Source organism: Gasterosteus aculeatus, chromosome 14 (assembly GCF_964276395.1).
Source record: "Gasterosteus aculeatus chromosome 14, fGasAcu3.hap1.1, whole genome shotgun sequence".
Classification (NCBI taxonomy): domain Eukaryota; kingdom Metazoa; phylum Chordata; class Actinopteri; order Perciformes; family Gasterosteidae; genus Gasterosteus; species Gasterosteus aculeatus.
In genome coordinates, this window is record NC_135702.1 from 11,628,009 (window position 1) to 11,655,158 (window position 27,150).

Here is a 27,150-nt window from a genome sequence, read left to right on the forward strand (position 1 = left end):
TAGAGCCAATGATTCTCTCTGCAGACCTGCTCCTGTCCTGGTTAGTGGCTGATCCAAACCACACAGTGATGGAAGATTGGAGAATAGACTGGATGATGGCGGAGTAGAACAGGACCAGCAGCTCCTGAGTTCAACCGCTACTGAGCCTTCTTGTTAACTACAGCTCCATGGTTGATTTGGTAAAGAAATAGAGAGTAATTTAATATAAAACAATGGAAAAAAACAAACTAAAACAAGGTCCAACAGCTTAGTTTTGTTCTCATTTTGAAGTGAAGCGCCACTTTTATGGCAGAGAACTGCACACAGTCCACAGATATCAATACTTCTTCAGACCAAACAGCTTCCTCCTCTGCTCACTGGGAAGCTGCGCGGTGCTTTCACCTCTGGCTGCAAGCACATATTTAATCACGCCTAGATTAGGCCCTGGTTTCTGAAGACGTTTTTCGTTTTCTCTGCTTAGCCCTTTGAGGCGGTGGCAGAGAAGGGAAGGAAGCTTCTGCCGAGACTTAATACAACACCAGACCTATTTATCGTGTCCAAAATGAGCCCTAGGCTTGTACATCATGATTACAATAATTGGAACTACAACACTAAAATATATAGTTTAATTTAATTATGAGTGGATAAAAACGGAAAAGTATCGGTGGAATAAAAGTGAAAAATACACGGTTGCTTATATAAACACAAGGTCTAATTAGTGCACGGGTGGACTATATTTAGCCTGCTAATCCCGTCATGCATTTCAGTCGTGATCAGTTTGGAAACGTGCTGCGCTCTCTCTGTGGTCTCATATGTCCTCTTCAGCACCACAGACAGCGACACAGAGCACATCTGGATATTTAGCATCTGCTCCGGGAGGCGAGAAACAGCAGTTGACCGCATGCAAGCAGCCGTCCTTACAAAGTGTGTCTTGTCAGATGAAGCATCCAGCACATTATGACCTACTACTTCGTACTGCGGTACATTGAACTTCGGATTCATCACTTAACAGGATTTTAAAACACCTCAGGATTAACTGATGTCTTTCTTTACATGTATAAATACCATCTCTCTCTCTCTCTCTCCTTTCTTAATAACTGCCAAGATGAACTCTTACCAGATCACTAGCTAGCACGAGCTCTGGCTCGCGTATAATTCTATTCAGTAGGACTACACTTCACTGTCTTTAAATTATTCAATAACCCGACTACAGTCAGCCAACAGGTGATGTCAAAGGTTTAGATTCCGTGGACAAACAGACATTTCCGACCGTGCCCTCCGCGTGGCCTTAACGCCACGTAGCGACCATCGGTATGACATTTTGATGAATATTTAAAGTTGGTTTCCTCTAATATTAAGTTAGCATTTCAGTAAGTTACACTTAGTTACATGGAGAACGCATATATTCGCATTCTACAGTTCCTGAATATGTTGTATAACCATGTCTTACCCAAATGTCTTTTCCAAAAAAAGACAAAACAGGAGGCTGTGAGCAATCTTTTATACTCTCAACATATATTTCTGTAGAAAAACATATTTACATTTTTACACATTTTATACAGTACTTACAGCATTCATACATTAATACATAGCAATTTATAGCATTAAAGTCAGTACTTTTTCAGTACAGTACTAATTTTCAGAATGTCAAAGTTTTAGCAGTTGAGAATGAATTTCTTCATGATCAATTCGTCAATTAGCACCACTTACAGTTTGGTTTCATTTCTTGTTAGTAGGTGAAAAGTGTTCTACTATCCAAGGACTTCACAACAAAAGTGCAACAAATCAAAGCATTACAATCCCCCGGGATGCTTAAATAGCAATTACAATTCCTGCAGTTGGTCGTGAGATCTGTACACTAAATAAATATGTGTTGCCTAATAATTAAACAGTAACAACAGGCTTATTTTAGCTTTGTGAAATACATAAAGACATTCCTGTCCCCTCATAACAGTCCCACACAGGTCCAGTTGTTGGCATAAGCACTTGTCAGTTTTAGGTCTTTACAAGATGTCGGATTCAGTTCAGAGCATTATTCTTGTCTGTAGGAATAGTTCACAAAATGGAAGCATCCTCCGCAATATGTAACTTTAATTCAATTCAATTTGAAATGCGATAAATTTATTAAAATCCTTCAATAACAGGTGTATCAGTATTTGTAACACATCCAATGAGCAAACGTCCCTGTGGTCGACTCTCGTATGAAAACGCCACGCTGTCTGCAGAGCTGTGTTTCAGAGCACGACACATTAACACGCGCGGCAACGGACCCAGTGGCTTTATACTTCAACAGCTCACTACAACATCAGCCCTCCACTCCGAGATGCACTTTGATCACACGCGTGACAAACCCCCGAGGACCAATGTCCTTTGGAAAATGAAAGGTTGTGACTTGATTGAGTTCCACAGTTAAAGTTCAAGGCTTCCTTCTTTTACAAACATCTGCATTTCTGTTGACGCAACTTTGTTTGTTTGGTGGTATTAATCCAATTTCAATTCAATCAATGTTTTGTATAGCTTTTTATACAGTATGTTCATTGATACGTTTTTTTATGGATATATATGCTCGTCTACCACAGTCATCTGAATGTAACAGTTATGCTGTTTGGTTGATTCCACCTGTTTATCCTTTGTTTAAAAAAGTAAATAAAACCACATTTTTGTCGTGAGTGCCGGGATGGTTCTCGCTTTGGGTGGTTCATACATGTCACACAAGCAGGGACTTGACCTGGGCACTTACGTGCGGGCTCAACGGGACCAACCCAAAGGTCACCATGGTTTCCGTTTGACATCGACGCTTTTATGCGCTGTGCAACGGGGAACAGGCGCGATCCGTTCTGATAGGCTCTCCGCTCTCTCTCTCGACAGCGCTGATCAGCGGCCCGGAATGTTTTGGTAGGGCTTCTGGAGCCGCAGCGAGCCGTGGTGCGGGAGGGGATGCTTGTGGTAGTGTTCCATCACGGCTGAGAGAGAGGTGAAGGGGATGTCGTTGTCCAGAAATATACGATCCTCCTGGCAAAGACACAGAAGCCTTTAATGCTGCGGACGGTACGTTCTGCCTGACGTCTGAACACAGACGGTTAGAGTTGTACGAGTGTAGCAGCAGGGCTCACCTCTTCAAACAGCCGGTAGTTCCTGGCTTTGCCGATACTGACGTCCCACACCACCAGCACCTGGGAAACACACCAGAAGGGTTTTATTAGTCCGGATGTTTTGAGTTAAATGAACTGGAAATGGATTAGTAACACAGACTACAGTTATTAAAACATAATATATCACAGCGTCCCATTGCTGCCAACATATAATGACCTTTTGTAGACTATAAGACGTTGGACTGAAAAGGTCCGACTCCTGCAGACTCATCACAAATATCTTAACGCTCATTTAGTCTCACAGCTGCCTTTCCCTTCATTCGACTTTTCTAAATACATGACATAAGATGCACATGTGGCTACATGTGCTACTCTCCAAATTACAAGTCCAATCCATAGCTGGGAACTTATCCCATTATGTATTTTTTCATGAAGCCCCAGCTGCTTTTTATTATTGGTTTTTACCTTTGCTGTTTTGGTTACGGAGTTGCGGATGCAGTAGAGTCCGTCCTGCGGAGGCACAGCGCTCTCTCTGAACATGCTGCGGGTACAAACAGCTCAGGTTACAGGTCATATAGACAATATATATATATATATATATATATATATATATAGGCTGTATTGTGTCTCATATTTGAATTATCGGTATGAACTCTGATTAGAAGGATTGAACCATGTAGCATCCATACTGCACTTTAGCAGGGAATGTTTCAGCATTAACTTCTAAATTACAAAAGTAAAGTGTAACCGACTTACTTTTCTATAAAGCAGGTGTCAGTGGTATCAATGAACACAGAGTCTGGCAGCAGCACCTGCAGATGGAAAAACCTGGTTAAACACAATGTCTTTATTGGAGCGTTGGCGTTGGCGTAACCCTTCTACGGTGCCTGTGGCATCTAAACGAAAATAATATGTTTCATATATTTTTAAAACGTAATGGCTCATTTCCTGCAAAAAACGCATTTTCATGGACAGCACACAGTAACCCCCCCCCCACTACATTCATATTGCATACATGTACATGGTGTTTGGGTGAATTGGGCAAATACATTTGTGGAAATCGTTTGGTCCTGTTTACCTTTCAAGTTACAAGTCTACACTGGGAAACCGGATGGAGGAGAAAAATCTAGGGTGTCTCAGGGACACAGGGGACACAACGTCAAATGCAACAGTTTCTTTACATCGTACCCGCTGGGACAGGATCTCCTAAAGAGGAAGCGGACCACGGTGGGAACCACCAGGAAAAGCAGGGCTGTTTATATATTGGGGGAGAAGTAAACATCTGTTGAGTTTTTTTAACATAAGATTGTTTGATGGGGTTGAATTAAAAAGCCCAGAATATAACGGACCCACGACATCAGCTTGAGATTTGCTCAGAAAACACACACACTTTTGAGTTGTAGGTATACACATTATTCTGTTGTAGGCCTAAAATCACGGGGACTTAATCTGGTCTTGCATTTCTCTAAAGGTGAAAATCAGTAGTAGTGTTTTTGTGCTCCCTCATCTCAATGACAATCTGGGATTCAGAGAGTCAGAGAAGTGCAACATCTACGATGGCAGTGAGCGAAGCGGTCTGCGGGTCAATATCACTTGTGACATCACTTCGGTCGTTCTTACGTCCTCGTAGTCGTCGTCGTCGGACTCCTCCCCTCCGCCGCGCTTGTTCGAGCCTTGCTTCCACCTGGACTCTGTGGGCGTCTCGTCTCCCAGGGAACGGAAGCTCTGGCCATCTGGAGATGCTCTTCTGGGTGGGGGTGAAAGCATCTTAGTGTGACAGCTTCAACCTTTTGACATCAATGCGCTGATTTCAGCGGTAAATGTTTAAGCCCCTCCGAGTCCAACTCACTTCATTGGGGTTCCCGGCGGATTGCACGTGTCTGCCGGCAGGGGGGGTTTGAGTGTTGGTGGAGGAGGTTTGGGTATCCCAGACTTCTTGTGAGGTTTCAGCAGAGGAGAGAGCGCGGGGGGGCCGTGCAGCGGTGGGTGACTGGAGGGCGTCTTGCTGGGGGACAGGAAGTCGGACGCCGCAGGTCTGAGGCAGGACCCTCCAATGTTACACGGATGAGGAGGTGGGCTCGGCTTGCTGCGGTGATTGCCCATGACCCCGTGGTGGTTGTTGCCCACTGATTGGCTCCCACCAGGACTGAGGGGGCAGTGGGTGGGACCATTTACCGCCATCCTGTTCACTAATTTCTCACAGATGGGCAGAGTGGCGGGGGTTTGGAGCGACACGGCCGGCAGGGGCCTCCAGTCTCTCTTGTTACTCCCGGGTCCCCCGACGGATGTCACCCTGCACGGGGGGGATCTTTTGGCGTTGGGGGGAGGAGGAGGCGGGGGGGTGGGAGACACAGACCTGTGCGGGAGGGAGACCAAGGGAGGTGGAGGGGGCGCGCCTTTGTATGGCTCCTTCAAAAAGGATGGAGGGGGGTGAGCGGGCGGGGGTTTTTTGGGGAGCGGGCTGGTTGGGATTCTGTGTAGTGGCGGGACGGGAGGAGGAGCGCCTTTCTGGTAAGCAGGACTGGAGTCTTGACGTTGGTGAAATGACACCGGCACTGGGGGTGGGGGATAGGACGGGGGCGGGGCCGTGGGTCGACCTAAAGATATAAAAAATAAAATGAATCAGCCTGGTTCTCCAGTTTGTGATTCGTCTTTCTAGATGTTTATTGTGTAACATGGTTGACACTGCATACCGAGAGCACACGGACCTGCACAACAGACTTTTACCTCAACTTCAAATTCAAATTGTATAATAAGCAACAGAAACCGGGTGGGATCTGGGCGTCCCGGTCTGACCGTTGACCTCAGTTGAAGTTCATTGTGCCGTTTCCTCTATTGTAACAGGCACTACACATACCAGTAAGCTAAAGTGGTGTGTTGGTGTGTGTGTGTGTGTGTGTGTGTGGTTGCGTGTGCGTGCGTGCGTGTGTGTAATTGTTGGCATCACCTGTGGATGTGGGTGAGTCGCTGTCCGGCTCCAGATAGTCATCCTCATCGTCATCCTCGTCATCGTTTCCATATTCTACACACGGAAAGAGCCAATACGTCAGTGTAATGAAACACATGCGCGTGTGCCACTACATTTAGTCCATTTAGACGGTCTTACCATCTTCTGCGTTATCGACGTGGTGTTTTATATCCATGAGCGTCTCAATCGTTCCATAGAACTTTTCTGCATCTGAATCGGAGTCACTGAGGCAACAAACCAAAGGTACCAAGTTAGCTGACCGCACAACATTATGATTACTGCCACCACAACTTCACCCGCAAAAGTAATTGTGTTTGTATTGAAGCTCTTTGATTTATGTTTATTGTGTTATTCACAATGCTGGTTTAGGAGTTAGCCACATGTTCACATGTCACAGAAAAAGACTAAAGCTATATAGCTTTAGCTATAAAATATAAGGGAAGATAAATATTGAGAAATCCCTGCCAGATTAGGCTTCCTCAGCAGAGACGTACTATAATGAACGGCTAATAAATGATGCAAAAATGTGTGAGACACAGAGCCTGCAGTGTGCCATTACCTTGGAAAGTGGGACTCTTTTCTCTCATTATAGTGATCTATCTCCCTCCGCAGGTATCGCATCCATTTCTGTAAATAGAATCACAATACATATTGTGAGGAGTTCAAACATATGAAACGACAGAGAGTGACTTTTGTCAGCACACAAAAAACTGAAATAATTCAAGTGATAAAAGTTGATATTAGTTAAGATAGCTTAAAACTATTCCCCCAAGCTGTCATTACGTATATGAGCACGGGCACGGTTTTTCTCACCCTCCTCTCGTCCTCGCTGGCTGCAGAGAAAAGCCACGTCCTGTGTTTTTTACTGAAGTGGACGATCTTGAAGGGAAACACGTTGCTGGACGTCGTCTCCTCTGCTGCTCTCATCACTCTGTGCAGGAGGATAAATGTGTTTTGCTCAAGACACATTTGTAAAAGTGCTTTGAATAAAAGTACAAATTCTTTGCATTTAAAATGCAAATAGACCCATAATCTAACGCATGATACTCTCCGTGCAAGTTATTGCGCTCCATCCTAAGCCAAGCTCATTACATTTTGGGTAATTATGTACTGGAGACGTGTATACAGATATTGCACAGGTGGTACTGACCTGTTGTAGCCGTTGAGCGAGAACGCCCCCTGGGGTGCAGGCGAGGTACTGCTCTTGAAGTAGTACATGCAGCCCTTGTGGATGATGATGTACCTCAGGGGCCCTGGAAGACAGGAAACGTGCATTCTAATAATCTGGGGTTGAGAAAGATTCCGGGGCATTCCGCTATGCGCCCACGCCTGACCTGGTTGTTGTTTGTGAACTCACATTTCAAGAGGCTGAACTGGCTGCCTCCCTTCTTGTGGAGGTATCCCGAAGTGGAAACTCCTCCCGGCATGGTGAGGAGGTTCTGAGCCCCGATGGCCGGCATCGGCACAGGCCAGGATATCTCTGGGGACGACATGGTTCTGCCGGAGAGGAAAAGAGAGCGGCCCTCGTTATTACTGCTGAATCCTAAAACAACAATGAATCTCTTCATTAGAAGAAGTGAAAACCTCAATTGATTCCCTATCTTTCAACAGTACTCTCATATTACTGTCATCGGAAGATGTCGGAGCAGGCTACGTGTTTGTGGAGGTAATCGGCTGGTTCACCAGTAAACAACAATTGGGCATTTTATTCTTTTGTCGCGTCAGATGGAATTGGCCACGTTTGATGTTGTCCAGACGTCAGTACAATATGAATAGATAAGACGTGCACGACAGCAAAGAAAGTTGAAGAAGTTGAAGTTGAAGTGGAAAGAAAAATCCAGTTCTAAAAGTCCTGGACCTGAGATCAGATCCAATGACGGGCGAGACCAACACATCTGTGCAACTTCTCTCAATGACACAGCTGCTGCGACCGATCCCTCATCGTCTCTCCCACAGCACAACACAAACATCTTAACTAATATGTTTTCCTCACATCATTTGATCAAATGTAAGATGAGTGCATTCAATTGCAGCAGAAGCTTTTCAATAATACCGTAAAAATAATAGCTGTTGCTATGAACAGTTATATACATGTCGGAAAAAATACATAAAAGTATTCTTTAAATTATGTAAAAAGTGGAATACTCCCTACATGGAGTAATGCCACTTTTTCAGAAAGTCGCCGCTCACGGCGTCACGTGCAGGAGTGACCTGCTCCGGCGTTGCCTACCTCCTGTTGCGCCTCCTGCTCTGAACGGCAGCGCTCGCCCTCAACAAGCAGACTGTGGACACCAACGCCGAGCGGGTCCAACACAAGACAAATCCCACTCCTTTTTCTTTCTGCCCTCACCGGCTTCGCTGTTCTGCCACATCCAAAAATAGGGAGTGACAGGGTTCTGGTTTCCTTCCTCCTCAGCTCACGCTGTCTTTTTCATTTCACTCTCTGATGCTTTCTCCATCACGGCCGGTCTCACCCACCCTTGCACATAAACACACTCAAACTGACATAATGCACTGACATAGTCACACAGATTTACACACACACACACACACACACACACACACACACACACACACACACACACATTCAGCTCAGACAGGAAACGTGTTCAAAGCTTTCGGTTTGTTTGTGTGTTTGTGGGGAAGAGCAGCAGTCAAAATAAACATCTTAAGTAAATTTGAAAGTGTTTATGAGTTACTTCCAGTCTATCAACGGCATCTACTGACCCCAGAGGAAAAGAGAGGGAGTGGTGTGCGTGCGTGTGCATGTGTGTGTGTGTTTGTGTGTGAAACCCCGGAATGAAGAACTCCACATTCGCCTGGATTTCTCGCCAAATTCCACTCCCTTTTGTGGAGATAAAACCCTGCAGGGAAGGTCGTTTGGCTACTCAGTGTGCTGGAACACGTCTGCCTTCATGTATGAGGAGCACTTTGACATGCAGGCTGACTCGCTGAGGTGCACGCTGAGATGATCACACTCCAGGGATTTCTCATGTCAAAGTCAGCTGTCGTAACGGTGATGACATCATACTGACGACGACGAACAGATTATCCTCTTTCTGTTTCGAATTCTGAGAAATCTCTCTTTCAACAATTTGCAATTCCCCCTGGTGTGGAAAAGCACAACAACCTGGAGACGTCAGCATTTCAAACTGCGTTTCTCAGTAAATCCTTTATCGCTTATATTCCTCTGGCCAGTAAACAAGCGATGTCACCGGTCTTGCACACCAAACACAAAAAAACAAGCAATGTTGTGTCAGCTTTTGGAAATTCAAAGAAATACGAACCATGGGAGTGCGTTCAGGGAGAGGGAACAGGAACAGAAAGACACCATAAGTCAATCGGGTAGAGCTGCTGTGTGTACGTGTGTGTGTGTGTGTGTGTGCGTGCGTGCGTGCGTGCGTGCAAGGGCTTCAAGAAGATATACAGAGGCTACGTGTTGGTTGCTCCCGGATAATACACCCCCCCTCCCCCCACACACACACATCCACACACTTTAAAGTTGCAGGTATACAATTTAGTCCTGTTGTGCGATGTGCAGCGATGATTTTGCTGCAGGCCGAGAGTCATGAATACACCTGGTTCAGAGGAGGTCGAAGTCCCCCAGCAACCTATCGATGATAAAAGGATTCCCCGTACTGAAGCAACGTGACCGCACTCTGGGAACTTCATGCTTTCCAAAGGAAGTGGCCTGAAAGTCTACGTCTCGGCAACCTTTCCATGAACAGAGGAGAGAGATCTGCTCGGAAAAACAAAGGAGCGATATCTGAAGAAGTCCCGGTCACATTCATGACATCTCAACTGCTGTCACTGCCGTCATGACAACTGGCACTTCAACCGCTTACAGCCCACACGCTATCTGTTACTTTCCAACTGTGCTGTCAGTGTCTCTCGCTGTTTACAGTTCAGCTGACAGGTCAACCGCTCGCAGCGGTTTCATCAGTGGTGGCTGGTGGGGTTTTTTTTAGTAGGGCCAGCCAATCAGTTCCCAGTATGATTCAATGCAAAACAGGGTATCAAACATGCAGTATTACTTTGCAGTTTAACAGTTTAACATAATAAGGGCATTTTATTCAAACAATTCAGTACAGAATATGATAACTACTTCTACTACTACTATTATAAATATCATATAACAATTATATTAAAGGATAAATATATTAGAATATAAATATATTTATATGAAATCTATTAGAACATATTTGTGTATATGGAGCACCTAGTTTGTTGGGGAAACACCCGATCAGTGTGTTGAGGAAAAACCAACTCAAAAGCCCCACGAAACTTCACACAATGAACTATTTTGGATAAAATGTGCACGTTTTCATGCACGTCCTGGTTGTCTGTCCCCAAAGTAGTCCTGTGTGCGTCGCAACTGGGTAGCGATGTTAGCATGTAGCTAGCTAAACATGCCGGTGTAGAGCTTCCGTTACACGCCTGTGGTCTCATCGTGAGGTCCGGCTGTTTCACCTCTAGTTTCTCCGTGAAAGTTCTTCTGTCAAACGCCTCTTTGAGCAGAGAATGTACCGAGTTAGGGTAGTCAGGGTTCGGTCGTGTCAAAGGGATTCTGCTCGCCATCGTCATGTCGCTAAATGGCCTGACGGGAGCGCAGCGTAGGGCGGCGGAGGGTTGGCCCCAAATCTCGATGTATTTTAGGGCATTGAAACGATAATGTCATTCGTTAACTTCATCAGTGATTGGCTAACTGCTTCTTAGACCCTCCGCCTTTGGGACCGGCCTGAGCTGAGACAGCTGAGACATGCAGACAAGTGGGGTCGTCGTGGCGCAGGAGGTAGAGAGGGTGTGCTGGGAAGCACAAGGTTGGTGGTTAGAGTCCTGACTGCCCCATGTTCCATGTCAAAGTGTCCCTGAGCAAGACACATAACCTCTAATTGCTCCCTGGGCAAAATGTAAAAAAGCCATGGGTTAAAAATGTAATGTAAGTTGCTTTGGATAAAAGCGTCTGCTAAATGACCTGTACTGTACAAGTGGAGAGGAGGACGTGCAGGAAAAGCAAATTAAGATATCTTAATTTACAAATATTACCAGGTATATAATCCATGTGTAAAAAACATAAATACACATATATTGACTATTTGTAAAATGTAAACAAAGTATATTTTTTTCTGCTCAAGGTGGGGACACACCCCATTGTCCTCAATGGACCAACTGGTGGGCATTCTTGTCCTTTACATTGCAATTACAGATTTTGTATTTTAAGCTTTGATCCATTTCAGTGCTTCAAATTGACACCGACGCATTTGGGGATTTTAATTGCAGCCTATAGTTCTCAGAGTCTCCGATTGAAAAGGGAAAAAAAAAACATTCAATTTAGAATGTAGTTGCAAAATGTCCAGCATACTATTATTATTTTACAATGACATTGTTGTAAAAGTAAACGTTTTCGTAAAACTATTTCTATTATACCAAACTATGATTTTTATCTCATAAAATATCTCATATTTTGTCTTTGTTTTAAACCCCAGCCCCCAATAAAAAAAACTAAACAGTGTTGTTGTAATGTTGTTATGAACTTATATTATATTATTATTTTCACCCTGTGTGCAGGATAAGCGGTTTGACGATGGATAAATATATTGTTACCATGTACAGAGTTAAAAAATGTTTTTCTTTATTCCAGAAAATACCAAATATGGCTTTGTGCTTCATCCTGAGCCGGAGATGCTAATCAGGGAGCAGCTGTTTGTCAGGAAGAACATACCAGACCCATTCAAACCCATTTCCTTCCTGGACACACAGATACGGACACAACCGAGAACAACGTCTGGGTTGTTTTGAGCTTTCAACGCTGTGGTGGGGCTGTGGAGCTGACGTCCAGGACAACTACGGGTTAATTGTAATAACGAGACGAGAAGAAGCTTAGGAAAGATGTAATGGGTCAGTGATGTGTTTGACCAGCATGTGTAATCAACTTCTATGTCTGGAATCACTTTCTGAGAATGAGAAAGGCTCTCTTGGATTCATTAGAATAGATTGACTCACCACAAAAACTGAAATAGAAGCTTGGACAGCGGTGTGATGGAAAGCCCCCGATTATCGACATCACTGTACAGTATTACTGTTAAATGGCAGATTTAGATACAAAGATACAGTGCGCTGTTTGAGTTGCAGAATATACACTGCAGGATATACACATTAGATTTAAAATCAAACGATGTCTAGGAGGTTCAGGTTTAATTTAGGGGTGTACATCTGTATCGGCTGAAAAGTGGGCCAAACACAGAGAACCCCATTGCGCCATATAAATCCCTTTTCTTTCAAAATAGCAGTAACATGTTAAATGTTTCACTTCACTGGTAAGCCAACATACCGCAGTATTTCTGCATCTGTCGCTGACATTTTCTCCACTTCAACAATGTTGTACTAACACAATGCACGGCGCAAGTACAAAATAAAATCCCATTTTGTTCAAATAAAAAAACAAAAACATTCATTTCAATCATCATCATCATTTCGCCGCAAATTGTCCATCATAAAAACTGTAGAAATATGACAACTACAGGAGGCGTGTACGATGCTTCAAAGGCTGACAATTCCTGCGGTTTCAGGTGATTAGATTCAGATTCAGTGTGTGTGCTCAAGGCCCACAGCTGCTCATCGGGCCACCATGTTGCCTCTGTGACTCAACGCACGCACGCACAACACACAACCGCCAGCTGATCTAAAAGGTCGCAAGGAAACCGCTGTCCGAGCTGCAGCGCATGCACCAAAAACTCCCGTCCAGGAAACAGAAACCGCCGTACAGAGTGTGCATTTTCTTCCTGTTCAAACCCCCCCAAAGCCTCCCCCCCTCAACGGCCGACCACAACGGTTCCTCCGCTGCTGGTTCAGCCTCACATGTAGAGCACACAAATAAAAACCAAGGAGTTAGAAGCTTTAAAAGGGGGTTCATCTGAACTCTGAAGTGTTTGCTTTCCCTTTGAATTCTCATCCAGGCGGATGATTAACGAGGCCGTGACGGAGCGTGTGAGCAAATCCAGAAATCCAGAATACCTGGTTTGAGAAGGTATTATCTATAGATTTGAAACGATGGACATTGACGGTTGTCGTCGGAGGTAAAGTATGAGTCAGACAGTTGATCAAACAAGATGTGGGCGATGTAGGTTGATCAACACTCTCGTAACATTATGAAAGGGGCACACGTTTCATGCCTGTCATTGCCGGCTACATATTGGAAGAATCAAAGCGACTCCATAGGTTCTTTCTTGTTATGCCCCGAAATTGTGACTTGTTGGACTTCATTTGCAAATACCTAGTTTGTATGCTGCCGGTGCCGTTTGACTGAATGGATGAGGCTCCCCCCACGTAGCATCACTACCTGTGTCCAAATATGGCAATTGTACTCGACAGTAACTGGCACACTTCCATGATGGCCACAGTGCGCGCGCACACACACACACACACACACACACACACACACACACACACACACACACACACACACACAGACACACAGACACACAGACACACAGACTCTACAAACATAAAAACACCTGTATGAATTAAAAACCACAAAGATAACAAAAAATACTCAGAAAGTAAATTAGAAAGAGAAGAGAGAATCAGCGGCAGGAAGAGAGCGTTGAGATTTCGACCCTGACTGCAAACCCGCTCTCTCCCCGGACACGAGGGCCGAGAATGACAACACGTTTCCTGTAAACAAACTGTGGCGAGGATTCGCCGAAACAAAAACTGGCATAATTGGAGAACCTTCCTGCGGTCTTATCTGCACTGGGAAATTAAATGTATGCGTCCCTGAGCTGAAAAAAGACACCAGAGAGATGAGATTAGTGTCTGACGGCGGCCCGACGGCTTTGTTTAGATATTCCGGTTTGGACCATAAATCGATAGAAACTGGTTGTCACCTAACTGTGCTGCATGGACAAACTCCATCGAAGCATCAGCACGTTGAGCACTTACCTGGGTGGGTTAGGGTTAGGGTTAGGGGGAGACTCAAACAGATGGCAACAGTTTGCCCAAATCTTTTCCTTTGTTGTAGGAAGTAAAGCATTGAACTCCTCACAGGCGGATAGATGGATCCTTTTCTCTTAATTAACCTGCCGCTCACAATTCAGGCCTGAATTCTCTTCCTGGAGGTTTTGAACTAGATATCATGCGCTCAATCAGGTTCATGCTTGTGTTCTGGCGTTTTACTGAATTTTCCAAAACACATTGTTTGTCCTATTTCTTCTTTTTCGTCCTCCTGATCTGTTCTGATCTATAATAAACAAACCACTGAGCTTCATCTGAAATGTGTGCTCAGGTTTTCAGCTTTCAGAGGATTGTATACGTGAAGATCCCCTGTCCCCACTTGAAAGAATCTGAACGGGTCTCTTACAAATAACGGGTCCTTTTGGAATTAACGCGGCAGAATGACATTTGGACAATTCAAAAACATGCTCACTAATATCGGGCGTGTCCAAAAGGAGGATATGAGCAGCTGCGTGGCCAGTTGTAATCGGGCGTCATTCAGAATAATGACCTCAAGGTACACAGGTTCAATGCTGGCTTACCTTCCCCTTTTTGTGTTTTTGCCTCTCCGCTCTGCTGCAGTGGATTCTGTATCAGTGTATAATAATATAGCGGGCTCCCTCCTTCATTTGAGGGTTGGTTTTGGAACCAAAAAAATGTACTTTTCTCATCCACGACCGTTTATTTCAGTTTTTGAATGCGCTGCGTATGTGTGTCTGCACACCGGCTTCACACTGCGAGTATGACATATTGTATGTGGTGTTTCTGCTGCCTGCTCGAGTTGGACATTGCTCAGTACGGTTTTGAGCAAAGTTTCACATCCGGTGAAAGCGTGCCGCTATTGCAAACCACCTAAAAGCTTTCTCTGGTTCTCAACACTGGAGGCCGAGAGGTGTTACGATGGCGAAAAAGCTGCCATCAAGGGAACAATTTAAGGCAACAACACAAAATAATTAAATAGTATAGTATAGAACTAGGATTGTATAAAATAGCTGTGAAAATATTAGAAGATAACTTGACTGAGGAAAATCTCACTCACACTGCAATCAACAGGTAATGACAGTATTGACCTTATCTAAAGGGGAAGAAACTTTAACAAATGAAACCACTACAGATGAAGCACACCTCCAGCAAAGCCCTCCATATACCTATATTCATTTAAAAAATGGCCTGATACCGTAAATCTGAATCTGAGATGCAGAAAGACACCAAACTAGCAGTTAAGAACAAAGCCAAACACAAAGTGACAACACGTGTACATCAGAGACAAGAAGTGAGAGGGAATTGAACTTACACGACATCCCGCTGTTCTCGAACACACATCCCGACATTGCCCTTGGAGTTCCGCACAAATGACTTGTTCTTCCTCAAGGATGGAGCGGACATGTCGGTGGACATGAAGGCGGCAGCACAACGCAATTCGCCACCATACTTTTTAAGCGAGCAACGGCGGACAGAGTGGATTGAGTTGCAGATCCAAGTTGAGGAGGATTCGACCGGCGAGATTTGGAACAACTAATGAAGAATTCGGCTAAATGCAAGAAAGTGAACATGAACGGAGTTAGTGGAGGGACAGGAACTTGGACGGAAGTTGGTCGGATGTCTGAAGGAAGTCTGTTGGAGGTCTCAACTCCTGATACTGTGCCAGTGGTTTCCTGAAGCTGCCTCCTCCTTGAGGCCGGACTTCTGATTGGTCGACAGGCTGCAGCTTTTTTTTCCGGTTTCCTCATAGCTACTGTGTGATTAGCTGCCGGAGACAACCCACACTATTACACACACAGTCACACACGCCCAGTCAGGACCCGAGGACCCGAGAAAGAGACTGGGGGGACTTTCCATTGCTTCAGACTGGAATCATACAGATAGTCCTGCACAGTTGCACCCACACACACATACGCACTTATTTTGACATGGTTACAAATATCGCATCTGCAGGAAAAGACTTCTGAAATCTGAAACGAGTACTGAAACTTTCTATTAACTTGGAAGTTTGTTTTGAAAGGCCACAAAGTCATGAAACCAGTAAAAACGCCCCCGCAAACCATCAAGCGTGAAAACAGGGAACGCAGCTGTTAACAGCTGGGGACTGTAGTGACGAGCTGTGGTTACTCGGACACAGGTAGGTAGGTGGACAGGTAAATATCACGTCCAATCACTTCTTCCAGGTCAAGGCTAGTTGACTCCAGCCTTATATTTGATATTTTTATCCTTGTTAATATATTTTTACAATGTCTCGTGTTTTTGTATATATTTTCTTGTTGCCTGTCTAATGTAAAGCACTTTAAATGACAGGTGCTATGCACTCGTATTTACCTCGCCTTATAGGCATCCAACCATCTTATGTACACACTCATCCTTTTTTAATAACATCCCAGAATCTAGGAATGCAGTAGAGGGGGTGGAAGACTAGTGGGAAGAAAGCAGTAGCCCAGTTTGCTGTTTAATTGAATTGAAATGTATAATTGACCCAGTTTTGTCTTGTGTTGACTGTGTGTGTCCGTGAGATGGAATTTGCACCTTTTCTTTCTCCTCAAACTGTAATAACAACTCTTTATTTTACCGTTGCACAATGTGAGAGGGCCTCAGCGCCGCAAAGTCTTCTTTTCACTGCAAGGCGTCTAACCACTCTCCCAGCTAAAGTTAGACGTTAGACTTTGAAGCCAAATAAAGAGCAGGTCATCTTGCAACAGAGGCTAAAACGCAGTCCTCTGTTTTCAGCAACTTTCTACAGATTCTACAAGGTTGTTTGTGCGTTTCAGTAAAACGATAGAATGACAATCGCTGCACTGAAGGTGGAACATGAACGCACAGAGAGTGTTATGCAACTTTTTAGTGTGATCCAACTACACAAAATAGAAGAAAAAAAAAAGTGTCACGTCAATCTTTTGAAGCGTCATGGTGTTTAAGAGGGCAATGATGGTGGAAATTGATTAAGGTGCCTTAGAGGCTTCACCCAGTGTGTGGCATTTATGATGAAGTGTCTAATACTTGAATTGAAAAAAGTGATCGGACAGCTTTTTTTTAATCTCGAGTAAACAAGAGCGATCATCGTTCAGATCAAAAAGCCCCAACACCCTTTTTCTATTTAAAACCTTGAGCAAAAGTACATCAGGCACTGAACTGGACACAGTTTCCGCTTTTTTTTTCTTTTTTCTCGTCTTCCTTTTAATCCTCCTTCTCTGTTGCACCTCCCCTGCTACTCTTTTTTTTAAATTTTTTCAGTTCCTTCTACCACCTTCTCTCTTTTTCCCCTCGTTGTTGAAGGTCTCCAACTCAATAAAAGAGACAAAACTAATCAGACATTAATTGCATTTGACCATCGTGAGGGTGTCGAGCTGCAGGTGGGTTTTCGGTCATAAGCAGTTGGTGTTTCCAGATGCTTCACATCTTTTGGCCGTTCATAATGATGGGACGATGTTCCCTACCGCCTTAAACGCCCCCCACAGAGATTGTGGAGTGGAGCACTGTCCAGGTGAAAACCACATCCAACGTCTTTGAAAAGAGACGTTAATGATTCTCATCCCAACACAGTGCACAAGTAGTTAGAATTTGACAAAACTTATTTTAGTATAAGCTGTTCCCAAATGTAAAAAAAGTAATTTTCACCCTCTTTTTTGAATTGTATTATAAAAAGTAGCCTACAGGAAAGAAAATAAGAGCGACACAATGAGCCCCACTAAAACACGCATCACTGCTTGGCTCCATATAAACCAGAACTTTAAAACCATCCTACCAGCTTAGATCAGCATGGCAACAGAGCAGCTGCTTCAAGTGAAACTCCAGCAGAACCCGGCAAAATTGCTACAAAGTCAAAGCTAAACCTCATTAAGTAGTGGCTAGCAGCCATATTTTGGCATATTGAGGAGGCAGTGGTTGTCTTATCTTACTGAAACGCAAAAAAGTAAACAATGTGTTCTGCCAGCCCTACATCCCAGGCTGTGATCCGCCTCATTAGCTAACGGCATCCGTTCTGGGAGGTTAAGCCACGTTAATGATTGACCCACCGAGCCTCAACGATTCGCTATTTCTACTCCACGCATTCATGAATTAAACCAAAAAGAAACTGAACTGCAGACTGAAAAGCGTATTACGTATATATTTGCAGAGAGCATCTTCGCACGTCCTCTAGAGAACTTGTAGAGCCACGCCGCTACCCTTTCAAACTGAGAATAAAAAGGCTTGTTAAAATGTGTAATTAAACTCACCCATGGAGTGCTGCGTCAGCTGTGTTCCTCGTACGTCGGTGTCATCAGTGGTTTGAGCCCTGCAGAACGCCGCTTCAGGCTTCTGCCCGCTTCACTTCCTGGCGCTTCAGAGCCACTGTATGAAGTGTAGTGACACCCTCCCTTCAACCACAAGATAACCCGACTGCAGCGCTCTGCAGACAGAAAAAAACCCAACCCATTGAGCAGAATAATAATAAAAAAAACATGGCTGAACAGCACTGCTCAGATGCACCGACCGCTTTATTGTGTTACGCTGGTCCAGCTTTTCCCCGTTTCGCTACTTAGCGGTGAAAACATGTTGTGTGTCCGTGGATCATGTTTCACTAATATCATGGCCAACTTCCCCTTCCAGTGCAGAAGGACCAGTAGCTCTCACGTCTGATCAGCAGTTATGTCACACACACAATAGTTAACCTGTAGTTTAACCGTGGGTCAAATGATCTCGCCTGTATTGTTAACAGCCTGTTTGTGTGAAACTCAGACCGCACATCCTTCGGTTGTATTTAGAGGCTCCGCTTTGTCACTGCAGAAAGTCATTTGACAGGAAGAGTATATTTACTTCTTTGTCAGAGAGGGGGGGCGTAATCACACACTCTGTGCGAGAGTGTACAGGGAACGAAGCCGAACTCACGCCCACCGCGGCGCCTGTGCAGTCCGGCCTTTGTGCTGGTTTGGAGAAATTAGATCAGATAAACGTCCATCTTCTAAAAAAAAAAAAACAAGCTTCAAACAACGAGACGAGCTGGCGTTCCGCAGACGCCAAATAAACCCGTAAAATATTAAGTTGAGCCATATTCACCTCCATCATCCCTCTCACACACACACACGCTCACACTCAAAATCCTAAAAAGAGCTAAAACGAGAGATTTAAATACCTTTGCTTGGATGAGCAAACATGCGGGAACGCAAACGTGCTCGGATCAAGCTGCCGGCTCATGTGGCTGCTTGATTTAGCAGAAAGCCAGAGACTTTTAGAGAAAACCATGGACACACCCATACGGCACGCTGAGCACAGCTGTTTCAAACACAGGGCAGAAGTGTTAGAAGCAAGAATGTCCCCTGTCCAAAATGTGTTCTGGTTGTGCTTATCTTGTTGGCTTTGTACCAGCGTGACCGACAGACTGTGTAAAAGGAACTGTTTTTATTTTTTTGTTTGGTCGATTTGAAAAAAAAAAAGGCTTCAGAAAAAGAATTCACCAAACCCGTCCGAAAACAGTCGACATAGAACGTGGCACCGCACCGCTCATTAAAATCCTTTTGGCTCCGCAGTGACGTCTGCCAGTCTGCTCCACCATATGAAGCTCACTGTTGCAGCCCACAAGCCTCCCAGTTTTATTTAGTTTCCTCCTCCTTGTGGGAAGGCGAGACACGAGTGCACACGTGGCCTTACTTTTGTATTCACGCGTATCCAAACACTATAAACACCAAACAAATCAAGCCCCACTCTTATATTTATAGGTGACTATATTGTCTGATGGTGTGTATAATCTGTGCATATGTTTCTGGCAATGTCACTTTGTTAACCAAAATAATGTGAAGCTTTCACAGTGTAAATAGAAAGAGAAGTTACTTTTGCATTTTTTGTGTTGTTTTTTTTGTGTTTGGATTAACATAACACACACAAAGAGAAACAATCTGCCATTGTCTCTGTTGCAAGAAGTAACTTTGGTACTTTCCCACTGTGAGCTTTGAAATTGATTGTCAAGGGATTGAGGTCAATGTCAACCACACACCTGCCATCGGAGGCATGGCTGGTGGTCAAAGTACGCCTTCTACGATGCGACAAAACAATAATAAAATAATGCGTCTTTTTCCGTGTGGGAGTCATCATACAATCCCTGATTTGCATGTTGCAGTTTTCTTGTGAAGACGGGGCTCTGGGGGACAGAAAGGGGGGGGTGGGTGTATTATATGTGGGTGGTGTGTAGAGGTACTGCAGGTATGAGAACCGATGGGTTCAGAAACTCCTCAACCACGACCTCCCATGTCGTTTGCAGTGCACGATGATCTGAGCTGGATTATCATTCAGCGCACTCTGCAAACTGCAGCAACAGCCAATCGTTTTCAGCCCGAACAATTTCAACCCAAAACATAATAATTCATTGAATGATAAATTTGTGAAAAAGCAAAAATTCCACAAGCAGTTAAAACACTTTTACATTTGAAGTATTTGGCGTTTGTAGAAAAGTGCGATGCCAGCATACTGCTGGGGTTTAGAAACGTGTTTGTTGTAGCAGCAATTTGATAAAGAAAGTAAGGTGAATAGGAGGTATTACACTAAAGAATAGACTAACAAATATGACTTGTACCTGAATATTTGCATTAAATCCAAAGAGTCCTGTTGACGATAAATCCTCCTTAGCTCTGTTTGCTTGAAGGGCCGGAATCAGTTTGACGAGCTGTCAACACAATTTGCTGAACCTCAATTTACTGTACGCACACCAGAGAAAACACAACAACAAACGCTGTGAGTAAATACACTGTGCCTCCACGGCACATCATTAAGTATATAATGATGCTGAGCTTGTCAGACGTCAATCACTCTAATGTCATTCACAAGATGTTGCCTGTTGCTCGTTCAACATGCTAAAACAACTGTAATTCTGTGAAACTAAATTAAGTTGGAAAAATAAAAAGAGAACTTATTTCAGTACACATCATTTTGCTGCAGTCAGAGATGCATGAATAAAGTTATATTTCCACACAGCTGCAAGTGATGACGCCTACATCAGTTTAAGACGTGTTTATTTATAAATTTCAAAAAGGTATATTTAGCGCCAACACTTGTCTGAAGGTCGTTTCTGTGGGAGGTGGCAGAACAAGTTGAATTATGCATTTTTGTGTGGTTGAATGTGAGCGTTTCCACAACAGGAGACGCACCGCACCGAAACAACCACAGAACTGTTGAATATGCAAAAACGTCTTCTGTGTCACATCCGAACCGATGATGTCTTTATCGGTCCGTCCCTCCATCCAACTACGAAACGACTGTGAAAGGTTATTTTATTGTTACATATTGCGAAGCTCCTCTTCAGCCTTCACAACGAAGGAGACACATTATAAACCCACAAGTCCTTTAAACTTCTGATGCCACTACTGACAGCTACAATAACTGACCCCAACCAATGTGGTGAACTGCTCCTTTAAATTGACTTGCGATGCGTTTCGGAGAAAACAAACGGCGCATTCTGGGATTCCGAAGAAGCTGCCTGTAAAAAATAAAGGCGTGCGTGTCAGCAGCAGCCAGCCAGCCAGCGTGTCCCTGCGTTTGATAAGGGGATGTTGCCATTTCCCCTGCAGTGACAGCAACAAGCGGCCGTCCCACGCCGTCACACCGTCGCCCCTCCTCCCACGCTTCTCGCAGAGAGGAACACACGGCGCTATTATTACCGCTGACAGGAAACACGTCGAACCGCACTAGTGAACTCGGCCGACTCTCACTCGCCGGCTCCGTCTCTTGACTCTGTGACTCATCTCTTCCTCTCTGTTGTTTGGCGGGTGCTTCGCTTTTCCAGCTCTCTTTCCCTCGGTCTTTTCTGCTTCTGCCACTTTCTGTTTCTGTGAAAGTCCCCCAACACCCCCCCCCCCCCCTAACCACCCTCCTCTGCCTCGGTGCCTCTCTTCACCCATTCCGTCTGTCTGTTTGTCTGCTTTACTGTAAGTAAAGGCCCCTGATGTCGTCACTCTCTGCATGTGAGGCTTCTGATGCCAACTTAACATCCATCCCTCCCTCCCTCCCTCCTTCCTTCCTCCCTCTGGGCCGTCCAGCGTGGAGGCGACATGGCCTCATCGCATCTCATCTTTAACCCCCTTTTCCGGGGTCGGGTCGTGGGATCAACGGTTCCAGCAGGGGACCCCAACCTTCCCTTATACCCGGGCCACGTCTACCACGTATGACTGGGGGATCCCGAGGCGTTCCCGGGCCAGGAGGTGACGAATGAGCTGAAAGGGAGACGCCAGCCACCCTCCGGAGGAAACCCATTTTGTGACTTGGCGCTTTTGGTCATTCATGGCTACAGGTGCGAGGTCAGGAACAGATGCACTGGCTTTCCTCAGCACAAGTCAGGCAGAATTCATTTTGTTGGTCAGTTGCAAAGTCAAATGTTAAAACCGCTCTTTCCAAACGTGTTTTGCACGCTTAACCCCCTTGGGCAAAATTCACCATTTTGAAATTTAGGCCCCCTCAGCGATGTGTGCATCATTTCTTATTCAGGCTGTGCATTTAGGTGTTTGCAGTCTCACAGCCTAATGGATTCTTTTTCACTTTAGGACCTAAGCCCTTTTTTGGAGTTTTTTAAAGTGTAATAAATACACACATGTTAAATAACTTAAATGCTACTTGAGTTTTCTACTACTAAGCAAAGATTGTCAGTGTGTCACATATGTTAATAATATAACAATGGCAGGAATTTAAATCCAAATGTTGATTCTTGCCTCATTAAACATTGGTAAAGAAGTCTTGTTGTTATTCTAAAATGAATTTGAACGGTTTAGAATAGTAGCAACATGGTTATTGGTCAGTAAGGAGGTAAAAAGGACTAAATAAACTAAATCAAAGTGGTGGACAGGATTTCTATCGATCACGCTAAGGTCTGAAATCTTTCACTTTCTACAGCACTTATCATCATTAGGCTGACATGAACCCCCCCATCTACAATATGTAAAAAGAATTACGCTCGCACCACATGAACTTTACACTTGAAGAAAGTCATGTTAACTTCGCCAACATGAACAGTAAGAGAAGTTAGTTCCTTCTGGTGGATCCCAACTCGTTCTTTTACACAATCCATCCTGAGTAACAACGTTCCTTGTTTGTTTGACCAGCTTACGGAGCTCTATGGGAGCTGTGGAGAGGAGGATGCTCCCCTCTGGTGGCAAATTGGGTAAAAGGCCAAAAGAACAAAAGCTGAACGGAAAATACAGATGTCAAAGTAGAACAAGTACAGCCCCATCTGGTGGTAAAATATACATATATTTTATACTTTCATACAACTTCATAACATGCTGCTCCTTCAAATGATTCACTTGGAAAATGGCTACATTTACAGTTAGTGTGTATACTCTGTGTAACCCAAGAAACACACAAAGTTAGTAAGCTTTTTTGTTACACCTCTGTCTGTCTTTAAAACAGACTTTACAAGCCTTAATAAAACTAAGGAAATGGAACAAAGCCTAACAGGAAAGCCATCAGTAATTGGTTGCTTCGAAGAGCCAGTATAGCTTCAAATAAAAAGGAAAACCCTGTAACCCCATAAACGCCACCAACTAAAGACAGTGTTTCCACTAATGAACATTTTACACGCTGAGTCTTTTTTTTTGTTAATTTGAAAAGAAGCTATTTCTCTTTCAAAACATTCGCTGGATGAACTTCCGCTCAACCTGCGCAAAGTGCGACGTTTCATCTTCGTTGCATAACCAGAATGCCGCACACAGAGTAGTAGTAGGTGGCAGATGTGCGTGGCCTCCACCCAAACCGCACACGGATCCAGACTCAGACCCGCCATCACACAGTGTATATTTAGCTCCCTGTCTGTGGAGAACTCTCATGCCCCCCCCCTGCAGGTTGCACCAAGGGACCTCTGCATGGAGAAGCTGGACACCTACATGAGGTGCTGGTGCGTGGATTAGGAATGCAATATTGGTACAAGACACACATTGAAAATAACAATTTGAAGTGTACTGATATGTAACTAACTGACATAACATTTAAACATACAATGTAAACTACTTCAACAGATAATCTTATTGGTGGAATAATATATAAGTATGCAAAATATACAATGCCCATGATTTGACTCAGTTGTCCAAATAATCTTTTCCTTAACTGTGACACAATTCATTTCATATATTTTACTAGAAGGCAAATTGTACTTTTACATTTTTTTGTGTGTTTTGGTTGATCACGTTCGAACGTTTCCAGTTTTCTGTATGCTTCTATGATGAAACGGCATCTCCATCACGTCTATCCGGAGCAGTGATTAGCACATTTTTATGTGCGACAAATGAACTTTTCCAATGGCACATTATTTAGTAACTCCAGTAGGTGGACAAACGTCACAAAGGCCCATTGCTCTTAAAATACACACTCTCAGGGCAACAAATTCTCTCTGGCTCATCGGTTCCAAACCGTAGCCCACCCAATCCATGAGTGCAACATTAGCCTACAGGGTGCCAAGGGACATTTCCCTAACATTGGGGATTTCAGAATAATCGTCGGAAGACAAAGTTATGTATATTACCACGCTAGCAGGTAATGTTAATCATCTATTCTGTTAATAAATGTAACATTAATGTAACATTACTGTATAAACTCTTGGCAAACTAATGCAAACATAACAGTTTTTATCCTGCATGCAAACATTCACACATCCACCAAACGAGGTAAAATGGAGTTTTCTGGGAAAGTTATTTCAGCAGCAGTCTCTAATAGAGTTACTCACATAATGGTTCCGTTCAAAAATTTGTAATTACCTTTGATTTTGTAAAAAAAAATAACAGGGTAAAACATTAAGTGACATCTTTAAAAACATGTTTTTATAGTGAAGTACTTTTGGGAGGAGACTCTTCCCCCAGAGTCTGACCTAAACCTCTGCTGACGGCCCACTCACATAAACAAGTGTCAGGACTTCCAGTTAATGGATAACAAGCCGAAACATTGACAACTGACGTGGAAATAGAGTGGGCGGCACAGTCTTCTCTCCATGTTTTTCTGTTTTCCGTTAGTTCGTTGCTTGTTTCTATCGAACCCCCCCCCCCCTCTTCATTCTCCCTCCTTCTCATACTGTGGATTCCCTCCGTTTCAGATCGGAGTGGAAAATGTGAATTTGTTCACTGATGCCAAGCTGTTTTGGCCGGCTTCAAAAACAATCCAACTTTAGCTCAGGGTGATGGACAGAGTGTATTTTCTTCCTGTGGTCATACAAGTGAGACTTTACATGTTACATCATGAATGGATTATTGCATCACGATCAAACCTGGAGTTAATTATCCGCATAAAACCAGAGTGTGAAACTCTACAGCCAAGTACAAATGCGAAAGCTCGCTACATTGCAGTGCATTTTCCTTTTTAAACCCAACCTCAGTCCGAGAGCAGTAACCGATAGACCCAAACTCAACAGTTTCCTGTTGTTTCATGTCCAACTCAAGGCAGACACAGTTATTTCTGCAGTATACACATACGTGGTTAAAAGTAACGTATGAACAAAGTCAGTTGTTCTGGTGGACATTGCAGTGCACCAAAGATGCAGAGAATACTCCTCGGCTTACTTCTGAGACTGTGAGTCTGATGACTAATAGGTGTTGTATAAAGCATTTGTCATCTGTGATTGTCTTAAGAGATTTTGATAACACTGGAGGGAGTCATTGTATAATGAAACAGATCGACTGACATATATGTGCATATTTTTTGCAGAGCCAAGGCAGTTGTATCCTCATACACAGTTTTATAAATACAGCTTTTTCCACAGAGTCCCACCTTTGCCTCAGCCTTCAGTTCACGTAGCCACAGAGGAAGGTTATTGTAGGTCAGCAGCTCCAGGGAAGCACCAGGGAGAGACACCGGCCACAGATCCAGAAGACTGCCCATGTAAGGTCACTTCCTCCCCCCACAAGCGGGGCCTCCTGGCTGGTCCCTCCGACTGGGAGTGCCAACGTCCTCTGGCTGGTGGTCTGTAATTACTGCAAGTTGGTCCAATGAGGGCCGCAGTCTCAGAGGGCCACATTAGTGTTAGTTTCAGACGTAGAGGAAGTGTCTTGAAACACTTCTGAAATTATAGCTGAGACGCATGTGTGTGTGCAAACATGTAATAACATCTTCACACATGCACAAAAAGACCATGTTAAATACGTGTGCACATATTGTAGGGAGTGTATTTACGGGGGTTTTACTGTATCACAAAGCTGGCTCACTTTGAAAGCAGGTTGAATCACCATGGAAACCAATGTGGGTCCAATCTGATCACAGGATAAAACTCATCGTTGTTCTAATAGGATCATAGCAGGTACAACAGCGCTGACTTTACAATAAAGTGAAATAGAGCAATATTTTATGTCAGTAAAATAATGATGTCATGCCAGGCTCGATTCCACCATGGATCCTGATGATTGAAGCAGCTCATTAAGCAGCTTATTAATCGAGCAAAGATTATATAGACAAATTGTATTTCATGTAAATATTATGTTATGAAAAATAAAAAGAGGGGCTGCAGTTGAAAAATAATTTTTGAAACATCACCCCTCATTGTTTAACCTCGCCCAGAACCTCAGCAATCCAGATGTATTCATCATATGAAAAAAACATTGTTATATATGGTTATATTGTACCTCATCTGAAAAATACCTTCAAAGAAACCAACAATGTATTTGTATGGGTTGTGTAGTAACTGGAAAATAAAACCTTGTTTACTGCCAATGTTTAAACTAGGTTTTAGTGCGTCATAGTTTTAGGAATATAAAGCCAAGGCTATAAATTAGACTTGAGTCGTAAGCAAAGTAAAGCTCCACCCTGCTTAATGCCGGCTACAGGCTACCTACATAGTGAATGCCATTTCTATAACGGGAAAGTGTGCTCACTGTGGTTGCACACTGGTTGCACATGCATACACAATACATTAACAGATATGTGAAAACTCATTGGTGGGCGTCACACTTATCACATTGGTGGAAATGTGCTTACTGGTCGTCGTCGCAGGCACAGTTCAGCACTGTGGTGGTTAGTGGTAAATGACAAAGCAGCAACCTCAATGATGCATTTGAAGCGGGTCTGAAAATGTATAAACCTCCCAAACCAGGGGACAGTACAGAGACCAGTCCGGGGTAGATGGGGTTACAGCGGAGTCAGCGGTGTCAGGGGGTTTACGGTGCTTTCTCCGAATACAGCCGGCTTTACAGTAGA

At 44.0% G+C, this 27,150-nt stretch overlaps 1 protein-coding gene across 11 annotated transcripts; it reads right to left on the reverse strand.

Annotated features, from left to right (window-relative positions):
• Positions 1-1,466: 1,466 nt before the first annotated feature.
• Positions 1,467-26,218, reverse strand: sh3bp2 (SH3-domain binding protein 2). 11 transcript variants are annotated; one of them, XM_040197955.2, is made up of 15 exons: positions 19,133-19,564; positions 18,817-18,923; positions 18,237-18,409; positions 7,397-7,536; positions 7,190-7,292; positions 6,853-6,970; positions 6,599-6,666; positions 6,178-6,263; positions 6,019-6,093; positions 4,921-5,668; positions 4,692-4,818; positions 3,828-3,883; positions 3,537-3,612; positions 3,093-3,152; positions 1,467-2,991 (listed from the first exon to the last, which is right to left on the reverse strand). In XM_040197955.2, the coding sequence occupies exons 4-15, from the start codon at positions 7,530-7,532 to the stop codon at positions 2,854-2,856; spliced, it is 1,791 nt and encodes a 596-aa protein (XP_040053889.2). In that variant the 5' UTR covers positions 7,533-7,536; positions 18,237-18,409; positions 18,817-18,923; positions 19,133-19,564; the 3' UTR covers positions 1,467-2,853. The 11 variants fall into 11 exon arrangements, with proteins under 11 accessions (XP_040053889.2, XP_077944602.1, XP_040053888.2 ...); XM_078088476.1 differs by having other exon boundaries at positions 4,692-4,815; positions 18,817-18,961; positions 19,133-19,270; XM_040197954.2 differs by having other exon boundaries at positions 18,817-18,961; positions 19,133-19,270.
• Positions 26,219-27,150: the final 932 nt, after the last annotated feature.